This window comes from Rhodamnia argentea, chromosome 5, assembly GCF_020921035.1.
Source record: "Rhodamnia argentea isolate NSW1041297 chromosome 5, ASM2092103v1, whole genome shotgun sequence".
NCBI lineage: Eukaryota > Viridiplantae > Streptophyta > Magnoliopsida > Myrtales > Myrtaceae > Rhodamnia > Rhodamnia argentea.
This window is the reverse complement of record NC_063154.1, coordinates 6,511,108-6,524,663: the sequence shown is the minus strand read 5'-3', so window position 1 is coordinate 6,524,663 and position 13,556 is coordinate 6,511,108. Positions and strand designations below refer to the sequence as shown.

Genomic DNA, 13,556 nt, shown 5'->3' with positions numbered 1-13,556 from the left:
CGCCGGAGTCAGAGTCAGGGTCAGAGTCAGATTCAGATTCAGATTCTCTCTCTCTCTCCCTCTCTCTCTCTCTCTCTCTCACGTTTTAGGAACTTGCTCTTTAAGTACTGAAACATACCCCATTGAGAGCGAAACTGAAATTAGCCACGCATCACGCAGAGAGAGAGAGAGAGATGGGTTGTGGGTACTTTCATGGGAGTCGCAGGTTTTGGGAATATGATGTCGGGGTCGGGTCTTGATTTAGGAGATTTTCTTTTCTTGTTTTTGGGGGGCTGTGTTCGTTTCGTCTCTTTAAGGTATGCGTATTGCGAAAATACATAAGGGCATACGCGATTGTAATAAAATTTTTTCTTATTTTCTTCCTTTGTAGGCAGAGAGAAATCAGGTGAGAGAGAGAGAGAGAGAACTGGTTAAAGATCTCACCAGAGAGCTGGTTAAAGATCTCACCTTGGTCCGTGTATATATATATGGACACGCGCAGTTCAGAGTTTGGTGTAATAGTTGTTGGCACGAATCCTCTCCCCTCTTCTTCTTAATATTGAGAGAACCGAGGAAGGACTTACAGGAGTGAGCAGATCACGAAGAAATCCTCAAAAAACTGAAATGGGTACGTCCTGTCTTCTTCGTTCGGCGAGTCTCTGCGTCTCTCGTGCTCTGTTCTTTGGATGGTTGTCTCATGATTTCAGAGCCTTTCTTTTTGTTTGGTTGGGTTAATCCCCTTGTTTTCGTCTAAGATTCTGTACTGGGTATTGTTCATGGTTGCATTGTCTTCTGTCCTTGGCCATTGTTCCATTGCTTTGTCAGCTAATGTTGATGAACTCTTTTGGATTTATGGTATCAAACACCAGATTCAGCTTCTCCGCCTTGGATTTGGAGTCCTTTTTTAGGAATCTTTGGGACGTCCTGCATCTCTGCTATGTGAAAGAATCTCTGCTTTTTGGTCATTTCGTTTTTTCGGATCTTCGTTGAGGGGAGTGGGTTTGGTGACGATTTACATGTTATAATTTCCTCTAGATTTTGGAGATGTTGTTGATTGGTCTGTCTTATTTAACACCCCCTGGTCTTCAAGTACCTTGCTGGGATTGTCCCTTTTCTTTCGTAATGTTTGTGGGTGATTCCTCGGTATCTTTTCTCTGATTGGTGCTGGGGGATTCCAGTCAACTGCCTTTTTCTTCACTTGACTGGATTGGTTCTTTCTGTTCATTAGCATCAGCTTCACCTAAGGAAGTGAATTTGAAATTTCCTTTCCTTTTTTCTTGCCTTTTCTGCTTCTATAGACATCAACATGAGCTTTTCACCTAACATGGACGATGAATATGAGAAACTCATCCGGAGAATGAATCCACCCAGGTTAGCAGTTTCCTTCTCTGTCATATCTCTGAATTTGATTTTGCTTATATGTAAGACAACTAGGTATTCATGTTTTTGTTCCACTTATCTGCTCTGCTTTTGCAGAGTTGTGATTGACAATGAGGCTTGCAAGAACGCAACAGTAATCCAGGCATGGCTTCTTTCTGTTCTCTCCTTTATCTGTTTAACAAAGTTGTCTTTTTTTATAACCGTTTGGCACCTTTTCTCTTCATGTTTCAGGTTGACAGTGCAAACAGACCTGGAATACTACTGGAAGTTGTACAAGTCCTCACTGATCTCAACCTTATCATTACCAAAGCATACATTTCCTCTGATGGTGGATGGTTTATGGACGGTAGGCCTTTGCATACTTTCCATGGCTTTTCTTGATAGAGCGGTTCCTCAACTATGTCTCCGAAACCTAACTGTCCTTATTTTACCGTGACCAGTCTTTAATGTTACCGGTCAAGATGGAAACAAAATTATGGATGATGAGATCCTTGATTATATTAAGAAGGTAAGTTGTAGTCAGCACTATCTATTAGTCCTTTCCCATTGGTTTTCTTATTCTTGCTCTTTCTTCTGCTCCTCGCATCTCTCTGCTCATAGTTTTACCGTTTCATCTTTAGGTTCTCGGGCCAGACTCATGTTTCACTTCCTCCTTAAGATCGGTCGGGTTTAAGCCCTCGGATGACCACACTGCCATTGAGTTGACTGGAAGTGACCGGCCGGGTCTCCTATCTGAAGTAAGCGCCGTCCTCACCCATCTCAAGTGCAATGTGGTGAGCGCCGAGGTGTGGACCCACAACACCCGTGCCGCCGCAGTAATGCATGTCACAGACGAGGAAACTGGGTCGGCTATTACCGATCCGGAGAGGCTAACTAGAATCAAGGAACTGCTGTGCAATGTCCTCAAGGGAAGCAACAAATCCCGGGGAGCGAAGACCATGGTCTTGCATGGGGTCACTCTCACTACAAGAAGGCTTCACCAGATGATGTTTGCCGATCGGGATTATGAACGAACTTATGATGAAGGGTTGGATGAGAAGCAAAGGCCTAATGTAGAGGTTGTTAATTGGTATGACAAAGACTACTCGGTTGTCACTATTCGGAGCAAAGATCGGCCGAAACTTCTGTTCGACACGGTTTGCACGTTGACTGATATGCAGTATGTTGTGTTCCATGCGAACATTGTTGTGGAGGGGCCTGAAGCTTATCAGGTATGCGTTTTTGTACCCTGGACGTATGAAAGGAGGATTTCATGGCACATGGACTGCAATTAGAGTGTTTTATTATTGACATTATTGGTCGATTGTGCAGGAGTACTATATCAGGCATCTGGATGGATCCCCTGTGAACTCAGATGCAGAAAGGGAAAGATTGATGCATTGTCTCGAAGCCGCTATTGAGAGAAGGGTATCTGAGGTTAGGGAAATCATGTGAATATATTATTACTGCTTTTGATGAACGGTGCATATGAGACGATGAACTAAAGCCATCCTATTTGTAGAATTTCATGTGCTTGTCCTGTTTTATAGTTTTCACTTTATTTTCATTCGAAAACTTATTTAGATACCGAAGGATGCATCTTGCTGGTTGATCTCTTCACTGAACTTTTGTTGAAGTGATTATCTACATGTATTATTTGAATTTCTGTACTTGCCTAAATTTAAAATTCATGAGCTGGGAGAGTCCTTCAGAATCTTATTGAGAGTTTTCGTATAAGACCATTGCCTTTCTCTGGAACCCCGAAACAGACAAAAGTCTGTTAATGTCTTATTCTCACACTTTTGTTGTGTTCTCACATGTTTGAAGGGAACATGTTCTTAAGAGTATCGCATGCCAAGATTCCAGAACACCTTAAGCCAATTTTCTGCTTTCTGTTTTATTGATCGGCTGGATTTGCAATGTTTATTTGACGGTGAGTTTTTGCATCTATGCAGGGCTTGAAGTTAGAATTGTGCACGACTGACAGAGTCGGGCTGCTGTCTGATGTCACTCGCATCTTCAGAGAAAACAGCCTCACCGTGACTAGAGCGGAAGTCACCACCAAAGACGGAAAAGCAGTGAACACATTTTACGTGCAAGACTCATCGGGATACCCTGTAGACTCCAAGACAATAGATTCCATTCGCCAAACTATTGGCCAGACCATACTTCACGTCAAAGGAAGTTCCAAAGAGTCAAAGCCTGTTGCTCAGGAATCTCCCACTAGGTTCCTCTTTGGTGGTCTCTTCAGGTCGAGATCCTTCGTCAACTTTGGTTTAGTTAGGTCATACTCTTGACAAAACTCACAGCTTATCTTCTCATGTATATTTGATTAGCCAGTTATCTGGAATCCCCATGGAAAATATCTTTTCGGTTTCTTTCTTTTAAGTAGATGCGAGCACTGATGTTAGGAAGAGCCATTTTCCTGAAGGAGGAAGAAGGGTTAGCCATTAGAAAAGTGTGAGGCCATGTAAATGTTTGCCGGTCGCCTACCTGACCTTTATTTGGTTACTGTGGAACCAACCTTGCGTTGGAACCAAAAAAGTGATGAAAGAGACCCGATTTGTGTAAGGATTTTCATCTAACCATTGTATATAATCATTCTTTGCCCTCTAATGTTCTTACTTTTCCTTCCGGGCTGTTAAGAGTTTGTCTCACAAGAAACTCTTCTATGGTTAGGGTTCAGATGGTTCCTGCATCAGTTGAACATTTAAGACCCATTTTTTAGTTTGGCAAATGGGAGAGTTGAGGTCAACCATTTTATGTTGTGTCCTTTGTTTATTGGATTCAAGCGAACGGCTTTTCTTATCATCGGATATACCAAAATGCTGCAGAAATAAGCTCACATGGATTTAGCAGTTAGGTGAATCTACCAACCTTGAAATTTTCCATTTTGCTATGACCAGTCAATCAACAGGCGATGTATGTGGCTGGATATGTGCTGTAACACCAAGAATTGGGTGTTTATCTGCAGTTAAAGATAACTAGATGGCTCTTTCCATATCAGTTGATGATTTTCGTGATCCCTGTAGAATGCAGCAGTTTGAGAAAAGAGAAAGCTTCAAACTTTATTCATGTCATTATTTCTTGCTTTTTGCTTTTTCTCGGGTCATGGATCATATGATAGATACACTTCAGTTTTTCACAGATGATAGATGTGAAGGTTCAATTATGGGTGATGATTGTTGGTGCAACCAAATTGTTAGTTGGATAAGTAGTTAGTCCAGTCCACCCATCTCTTTCCCAGGACAGCTCAAAATGGTCCTACTGAAATCCTTTCAAGTTCCAAAGGAGAAAGCGATTTGAGCAGCCTTTTCGACCGTGTATTTCAGAGTTGGGTGTGAACTAGAGGGGGTGAGAGAGAGACGAATGCTAACTCTCATTCTCACATGTTCTCAATCAGAGAATGATTGGCACAATCGCGGTCTGTCCGCGTCACTGCTGCAATGGGGTTTCGCCATGTGGACCAGTGTTTGTAGTCCGAAATTCCAACTGGCGTCACGGGATTATTTGAAGCCACGTCCAATGATCTCAAGATAATCGAACTTTACTGTTGTTCAATGCTCTAGATTCTGGAAATGGCCTCCTAATTTGGCCTCATACCAGTGGCTAGGGACACCAGAATCAAAATGAAAGGAACAGTCACACACACGTTCAGGCTAGAAGAGGGATGATGCAAAAAATGGGCTTTGAGTTTAGGCTGCTGTTGAACAGTCAACTCCTGTACATTTTCTTGCTAGGGTTAATGGTTGCTTGTGCTGTGTGATTGCCATTTGATGAAGTAGGTTGGCAAGACAATCATTACAGAATCATCGGGGTTTGACCAGTCAAAACCGACTCGAATGATTATACTAATCAACACAGCATCAGTTCAACGTATGAACAGCAACTTTGAGCTTTACCTTAAGTTGAATAAGAAAATACCCACGATCAATCCACCCCCTAACGAGTCTCTGTCACTTTGTCTCAAAGTTAATGAAGAAAATGTCAGAGCCAAGAACAACTACTATATTCAAATGGCATTCATGTGCTTCTTCAGCATCTTCAATCAGTCACTGAAAACAACACAAAATTTATTTGTCACATGAAGCTGCCCAAGAAAAACAATTCATTGTTCCTTACTGCAAAAGCAATCAAACAACACCCCCCCCAAAAAAAAAAAAAAAAAGAAGAATGAATGGCTCACTGAAAACCAAGTCCATCGCGATCACCGTTCCCTGTTTTTCTCCCTTTTTTTTTTTGTTAAAAATGCTGTGCCGTTGTACAATGATTCGATCCTCTTTATCTGCGTGGTGGATGTGCCTCTTTCTCTCGAATGCCGATTAGTCCTCACCGTCTAGACCATATAGAGCATCTATTGCTGAGAATCTGAGAGTCACATACTCAAGCTAGGGAAACCGAACTGAGTTTATTACCAAATGATATCAGATCGAGGAAGCAATGTTGAGGATTCGGATTCCAAGTTTCCGGGCTTCCAGATGTGCGGTCACAAGGATGTCTACGCCTGCAGGAGGCCTATGAGCCGGTTGCGGCAGAAAGCTCCGTGTCCTCTGCCACTAAAGCCACAGATTTCGCTCGAGCGGAGGGCCGAATCCGGTGAAATGGGGTGCGGCTTAAGTTCGTCGATGTCCTCCTCCTCTTCGTCATCCTCGTTCTATCAGAATAAAGATCCAATCCCTCTGCTATCGCCTCTCGTGATGCCTTCCCTGATGAGTAATGTGGCCGCAGGCGCTTCCCAGGATAATTCGGCAAGATCTCATTGAATTGAGCTGGTAAAATGTGGAAAGATTTCCTGGTGATCTCCGTGAAAATGGTCATGCATTGCTGTGTAAATTCTCTTTGGTGTACACTCGCCCTGAAATAAGATTTAAAAGAACTGTCAAATGTTGTGGCTTTTGTTATCTTCTTTCCTTAACTTGGTGTGAGTGAAACTTCACTACCATTCAACTTTCAAATATAGACCTTTGCGATTGGGGATATCGATTTCCTGAAGACAGCTTCAGGTTCACGGCAGTCCAATATGCGGATCAACGATTGAAATTCGACCTCGGTTTTCCTTTTCTGCAGTTGAAACCTCGCAATTTCTAGCACAAACCTTCCCCAAACCTAAAGATCAGGAAATTTCCAGTGTGAAAGAGTCTGGCCGCCCACTTTAAACGATGGCATAAGCCTTCGCACATGCAGTATTCATGGACCAACGGATCACGAAAGCTGCTCTTGATTGATTAAATTTTCAATCCTGCTGGTTCTAGGTGTTCTGGTTAGTCCCAAAAGAATGTAATTGGAACTGGAATCAGACTAAACAATTCCTTTATTTAGGAGTCTCTTGCTGCAGATACATAAGCGCCGCCTGAGCTCTTGACAATGTTTTTTCAGTCATTCTACCAACTCGAGATTAAGCCGCCGATCCTTGAACACAAAACATCAGCTTGGGGATGGGAACTCCCTGGTGACCCTGAATGTTCATTTTATGCTGAACTTCTAATGCACAAAGACGAGCAGTTTCTGAAAGAGGGCAATGCTGGCCTCGGATGAAAAGCGAACCAGATCCAAATCCGAGCACGTTTATGCTCTTCCACAGACAATCCACGTCATCTTCGACCTCCTTAGTTATCATATACCGAGAAAATGATGCAATCAATCAATGGTTGCCTACTCTATTCTCTCTTTTCGCAGTAAGATACCCTTGTGACTTCAAACATATCTGCTCGTCTGTTTTTTTTTTTTTTTTTCCCTGCTAGTATCCTTCCGCGAATTGCCGGAAGGGCGAGATCCGACCAATAGAGAATTTCAGGGCTCCCACTGAAGTAATTCTTACTCTGAACACTCCCTCCCCCCCCCCCCACCAAAAACCACAGAGTTGACCGAGATCTTCAGTGATAACCTGCAGCTGAAAGAACTGCCACTCAATCCACATAGCAGAACAGATGGACCATTTGCAAGTTCAATGTCAAAGGGCTGCGTGTGTATGAAACAGATCAAGAAGGCCCGCGAATTAGCAGATGGGCTTGCCCATGTATTAGCCCGTGCGCTTGACCATCGAAACTAGAAATTGACTTACAATTTCTGCATTTTCCTGAACTTTTTCGCTTGCTTGATTACGGAATCGTGAGGAAAGAGCAGGATTTCATAACTTACGCGCACACATGGTAAGCTTGTTAGATAGAATATAATAGAACCAGACCAAAAAAAAAAAACCGTGTTTCCACTTTGAAGGATTTGACTGTCGGAATGGTGAAAATGTTAAATGATCATTTCGTATTCTCGTATCAAAGCTTCGAAATACGTATACAAGAACCGAAACATAAAGAAAGACTTTGGGAGCAGGCCTCCCTCCTCAACTCTTCCGTCCGAAGCAACTTCAGAGTCACACCCTCACTTTCCTCGTCCTTTCGCTCGTGGGACACTCCGGTGACGACCTGCAGCAGCAACGACCAATCGCAAACCGTTCGGTGATCCCGTCGTTGCGTTGTAACGGGTCCGTGAAAGTCAGTTACATCACCGGCCGATCTTCCTCTCCCCGTCGCCCCGACACGTGTGACGAAAGATGAGACCTTTCTTCGGATTCCGTACATGACGCCACGCCGTCTCGTCTCCCGTTCCGGAAAATTGCCCAGGAAATGGAAAGGAAGGAGAAGACTCAACGGCGTTTGGGGGTTTAAATTTTCAAACCCTAACTCGCTTGGTGCTCGATCTCTCTCTCTCTCTCTCTCTCTCTCGACCTCGACCGTCTTCGCAGTTGCTGTTGATTGGTAATTGCTTGCCTCTCTGAAATCTTCAAGTTCTCGAATGAGCAGGGCCTTCGCTGCTTCGAGGTGAATTCCTATTTCTTTCCTCCATTTGGTTCCGATTCGGATTCGGATTAGGGGTTGGCTTGCTCAATTGTGATGGTAGCTGTTTGAAATCTCGATCATTTCTGGGAATTTTTGGTGGGTCATCGTCTTTGAGGTTGGTCCTTCTTTCCTTGCCCATATTCTTGCTTAATTTTTCACGCTGGTGAGATGGTATTGTACCCCGCAATTGTGGAGTTTCTTGGGTACTTCGAATGGGTAGTGGTACTGGCGTTAGAACTGAGGACGGTGCTGATCTCGATAAAGTTCGATATGCACTTGGTTGCTGAATCTCAAACAAGCATCGCAGTTTCATTTTTGCTGAAATTTTACTGATTTATCTTGTAGTTTGTTCTCAAACAAGAGAGCTCTGGTATTTGTGATTGTGGTTTGCGTTACCTTTGCTCTATTTTATCTTCCAATAGGTGGAAATGGGTTCCTTTTGATTATTGGGATCATTTTACAGCCCTATACATGATTATATGCCTGTATTTGTACTCGTTTTGGTTTTTGTCACTATCAGTTGAATTATATTGGAGATGGGCTCTGATAACATCGTAAACTCCGGTAATTGGGTTGGGTTGGAAGGAGCTGACAATTGACATAGTTATAATCTCCCATTTGTATATAGATATTGGATTTGGTTTTTTAGTATCTGGAACGATCAGCCTGGTGAAAATTTTTAGGTCAATGCTTTACCATATTCAAATATAGAAAGATGGACATTTATGGAGATGTTTGAATGAAGAGTCAAATTTGGATTCAGTAGTTCTACCGCGTGGTTAGTGCATGCTTTGATAATTTTGTGTGTGCTAATCAATGATCTGTGCTTTTTCTCGGTTAGGTCAATGGTTTGTTGTATATCGAGTTTCAAGTCATCCGGAAAAACTATGTCTATACATTTTCACATTGCATGATTTCAACATGAAGTGTATTCAGTTACTAGCGGTGACATTTCATTTCTTTTCCTACCAATATTTGGGACACACAACTTGGTACCTTCTACTGTTGGTTTGAAGCTGGAAGTTTTGTTTTCTAATTTTCTAAATTCGTGCATATTTTTGAGTGGAAACTCATGCATCTGTGACATCTCTCTTCGCAGAAGGAAATGAGAGGAAAAAGAGTATCCACAAATTGGCATCCTAGAGCTTGTGCTGGCAAGACAATTCCAGATAGTTGCAATGTGAAAAGGAATTTCGAAAACATTGTTCTCATCGATGTAGATTGTGATGATTTCGATGAGGTTATTATTATTGATGTCCCTGAAGCTGTACAGGAGAAGTTGCGAGGTGCTGGTGTACCACAAAAGAATAGGGGGTTTCCAAATCAGGGTGTAATTAGTATTGATGATGACGATGATAATGGGGATGTTGAGCTTCCTGGACCCAGTGTGGCAGGTGTTGGTGAGTCGGATGGCGACGCCACACCAAGCAGAACACCCTCCCCCTCCTCCAACTTGGGAGAATCTGCGGACTCCGATGCTGATGAATGTTGTGTCGTTCCCGAGGAGTGTTGTGCTTTGAAGTCATCTAGGAGCAAGAACTCCTATAGTGGTGAAGGTGAAATTCCCTGTAGAAATCGTTATGGTCTCAGTCCCGTTTCAGAAGATGTCTCCTTTGATAGTGATTTCTCTGACTGTGAGGTCGTGGAAGATCCCTCTGGGAAGCTTCGTGAACAGTGGGAAAATGCTTTTTCTAAAAGAAAACATGATACCTTTAATATGCATCTTCATTCGGAAGATCAAGTTAAGGCTTCTGGATTACATACTGATGCTTGCATGAGTGAAGAGGACTATTACTCGTCTAATCCAGCGTGTTCTAGTTCACGCAATGCAAAAGCAAAAGAAAAATTTTCTTCTGGTGAGGGGTTTCCTGTCAATTTAGGAGTCGGACATGATCATGACGAGCCCTCTTTATTGTTCAGTAAAGACAGAGCCAATAGACAACATAATAGTGTGGGTAAAGAGTCCAAATGTATGGGAAAATCTGTTTTGGACAATATTACCCCAGCCAGGGACATCCCTGATGAATCTGACCAGGGAAGAAGTAGTGTTAAGGAACAGTCTTCTTTGTTGAAGAGCAAAATTGGTAGTGAAACTTTTGCTGATGGTGAAAGAGATGCACAAGCGGGTGATGGGCTACAGAATAAGCGTTTTCGCAGCAACAATTCTGTTCCTGATGAGCTAGTGCATGAAAGAACTGTTCCTCACAAAGAGAATCTCTCTGGCAAACCATTGGTGCCAAAATCCTGCCATACAGGCAAAGTACATGTTGATTGTGGTGCAAAATACCAAGTTGGTGACAGTAAAGATACTTCCTCATCTGTTGGCCAGTCTGGAGTTAGAAGTGCAATGGCTTGTCATGATGAAACCGCGGAACAACTTGCGCGGAGAACTCAGATAGTGGAAGAGGAAGACTTAGTTGCTAAATCAGCATCTAGTCTTCTAAGTCGTGAAGAAAAGGATTGTTCACATGCTCAAGATGGTGATTGCGTGCCTAGTGTCCAAAAGGACATTATCAATGGACGGGAAATGCTTAAGGAAACTGATGAATACAAGCGAGCAGAGGAAGCAGAATGGGCATCTCGGCAGCGGCAATTACAACTACAGGTTGGACCATACTTAATAACTCAGTGGTTAAGTACATGCAATCTTCTCCATGGGTTTTTACCTACATCTTTCAATTTGTTCTGATGATGTAGTTATTTTTGCCCTTCTTCTTTGATTTGGGATGCTAATAGGCATTGACGGACTCCCGAATGCATGTATATAGATTGAATGTCCTGTTCTGAATGTATGGTGATCGTTTTTACCTCCCTATCTTTGCATAATTGCTCCGGATTTATTACATCTTTTGTGCTTTAAGAAGTCTTTGCTGCTGTTGATGATGACATGTTAAATTAGTTTGGTTGATGGTTGACATAGACATTTCTGTAGTAAAACAGTTTAAAGGGTGTTATTTTTATTTCCGAGATGATGAAATACTTTGTGAAGTATCAATCTTTTGGATATTCAGAAGACATTCTTGTGAAAAAAGTTGGGGCCTTGGATCTTTGCCATGCACTTCCATTCTCAGTTCCAGTACTTTGACTTGCTTTTCTTGGTACCTCTATGCTTATGTTGATTTATGGCATCGGGAACAGTGTTGGTGGATGCAGTTTGTTTACGTTAGAACCATTGTGAGAAGTGTTGGTAGATGCAGTTTGTTTTCGTTAGAACTTTTTTTTGTTTTCAAAAGCATACTTCATATGCTTTACCCTGTATTTTTTAAGAGTCTGCAATTGCAAAGAGTCAATTGCTTCCTTGGATATTACTATAGAAGAACATGTGCTTAGTTATGAGTGTTGTTCTGCAGGCAGAAGAGGTCCAGCGGTTGCGGAAGAAAAGAAGAGCTGAAAATATGCGATTATTGGATATGGAAAGAAGGCAAAAGCAGCGGATTGAAGAGATGAGACAGACACAAAAGAAGGTCAATATTATAATTGTCATATATGTGTGCTCTGAAGCTATTTTCATCTAACATGTGCCTGTTTTTCTTCAGAGGAGTGGCTTTATGTACTGTCAAATTCACCTTTAAACAAAAGAACATGGAACTTTTAATGTTGCATGATATTCATCAGTAAAAATATGAATGCTTCTACTTTGACATGCAAAACTAATTACACGTGCGCTCAGCATTTTAAAAGCCCCTGAGTTGGTTGTAATATGGATATGCTATCGTGATGCAAATTTGTTTCATTTTTTAGATGCCACAACTAATTTGTTTTTGTATCTTTAATCTGATTTAATGTTCAGGACGAGGAAAACATGAACCTGAAAGAGCAACTTCGTGCTGAAATAAGGAAGGAGATAACTAAACTGGAAATAACATGCACTGATATGGCCTCATTGCTTCGTGGACTGGGGATACATATTGGAGGCGGTTTGTGTCCCTTACCACAGGAGGCAAGTTACTTATTTCTTTGTTAGACGCGAAGAGCTTCCACATGGTTTGGCGCTCTGTCGACTGAGTTACGGTGGTCTCATATATCTTCCCATCAGCCTTTGTAATGAGGATTGTGACGTTGGTTTTTCAGGTACACACAGCTTATAGACGTGCCTTGCTGAGATTTCACCCAGACCGGGCATCAAGAAATGACATCCGCCAGCAGGTTGAAGCTGAAGAGAAATTTAAATTACTAGCTCGCATGAAGGAGAAACTTATGTGGGCTTAAAACGATCATCATACTACACAGCGGTATGCAGTGCTGCTGCCTCGGTTTCTTCTCTTCTTTTCTGAAACCGTGATCAGATAGCGATTTTTTGTTGTCCATAATGTGTCATTCTTAAGTTCTCTAAGATGCATGTATAGAGTGGATGTCTGTAACACATACCATCAGACAGAGAGTCCTCTACCGAAGAAGTGTAGTTTTTTTAGGGGCTGACAAGTGACAACTTTGAGCTTTTTATGTTGAAAGGGTGAGAATTGGTGTCTCCTGTGAGACTAAGACATCGCTATGGAGTTCCTTTTTTGGCCAAAGTCTCTTGTAGACTCTGCTAATGGCTAACACTAGGTTTTTCAGTTTGTGCTCTTAAGATGCACAGCAACCGAATGTTCACTTTGGCCCAGAAAGTAATACCCAATAAACATTAAACATGCAAGGGTCATCATGCGAGTACGCAATCGAAATAATCAAAGCGCAGTAAATAAGATTACAGAAGAATTTAAGAACCGGGATGCGCTAAGTGAGTGAAGGGCATCATCGCTATCCATGGCCAAGAGGTTTCCGCAATCTATACGTCGGAAAAATATGCAGACGGAATGCATGAATGTTATGCATGACATGAGCTAAGACTGACTAGTATGCTCCAATCGATACTGACTTTGTATTATGTTCTTTGTTTAGTTAACATGCTCAATTCAAGAAAATGCACAAGCGAACCTCGCTGCAGCTCTGCTTGTCTTCTCTCTCCCACGATTCTCCTTTCTTTCGTGCGAACCTCTCTGCGTTTTTCTCGATCAATCCCTCTCCCTCACGATCTCAACGATCGTTCTCAGTAATATGAAGAAGATGAGGCGATCTTCAAATCTTTCGCCAACCTTTTCCATGGTCAGATTCGGTTTATCCTTATTTGTTACTTCCTTATCTGCCCAATCTCGAGTCTATCTTTTTCCTTTTTAAATGTCCTATGAAGTATGAACTCAACTCACGACCAATGTGTCGGGAAAGTGGATCCTACGCTTGTCCGCGGAGGCAGCGGCAGTATGAACTTAGTGTGATCGTCATCATAATGTGCGATGACCTACGCGAACGCGAATAGTGCGAGTGGCCGTTCTTGTTTAGCGGTCGAATTCGGTCCCTAATTTCTTCATGCGATGAATGACTTGGTGGAGTAGTTAAATTTTAGTT

General features: G+C 42.3%; 2 protein-coding genes across 6 annotated transcripts; both read left to right on the top strand.

Annotated features, from left to right (window-relative positions):
* Positions 1-101: 101 nt before the first annotated feature.
* Positions 102-3,921, top strand: LOC115750569 (ACT domain-containing protein ACR4-like). Its single transcript, XM_030688039.2, has 8 exons — positions 102-607; positions 1,278-1,350; positions 1,456-1,501; positions 1,591-1,705; positions 1,800-1,867; positions 1,980-2,570; positions 2,671-2,775; positions 3,294-3,921. The coding sequence occupies exons 1-8, from the start codon at positions 604-606 to the stop codon at positions 3,633-3,635; spliced, it is 1,344 nt and encodes a 447-aa protein (XP_030543899.1). The 5' UTR covers positions 102-603; the 3' UTR covers positions 3,636-3,921.
* A 3,702-nt stretch (positions 3,922-7,623) lies between these two features.
* Positions 7,624-12,590, top strand: LOC115750549. 5 transcript variants are annotated; one of them, XM_030688026.2, is made up of 6 exons: positions 7,625-8,286; positions 9,271-10,149; positions 10,387-10,776; positions 11,522-11,635; positions 11,962-12,111; positions 12,243-12,590. In XM_030688026.2, the coding sequence occupies exons 2-6, from the start codon at positions 9,277-9,279 to the stop codon at positions 12,378-12,380; spliced, it is 1,665 nt and encodes a 554-aa protein (XP_030543886.2). In that variant the 5' UTR covers positions 7,625-8,286; positions 9,271-9,276; the 3' UTR covers positions 12,381-12,590. The 5 variants fall into 5 exon arrangements, with proteins under 5 accessions (XP_048134388.1, XP_030543886.2, XP_030543877.2 ...); XM_048278431.1 differs by having other exon boundaries at positions 7,624-8,286; positions 9,271-10,776; positions 11,962-12,115; XM_030688017.2 differs by having other exon boundaries at positions 7,625-8,153; positions 9,271-10,776.
* The last annotated feature ends 966 nt before the right edge of the window (positions 12,591-13,556 follow it).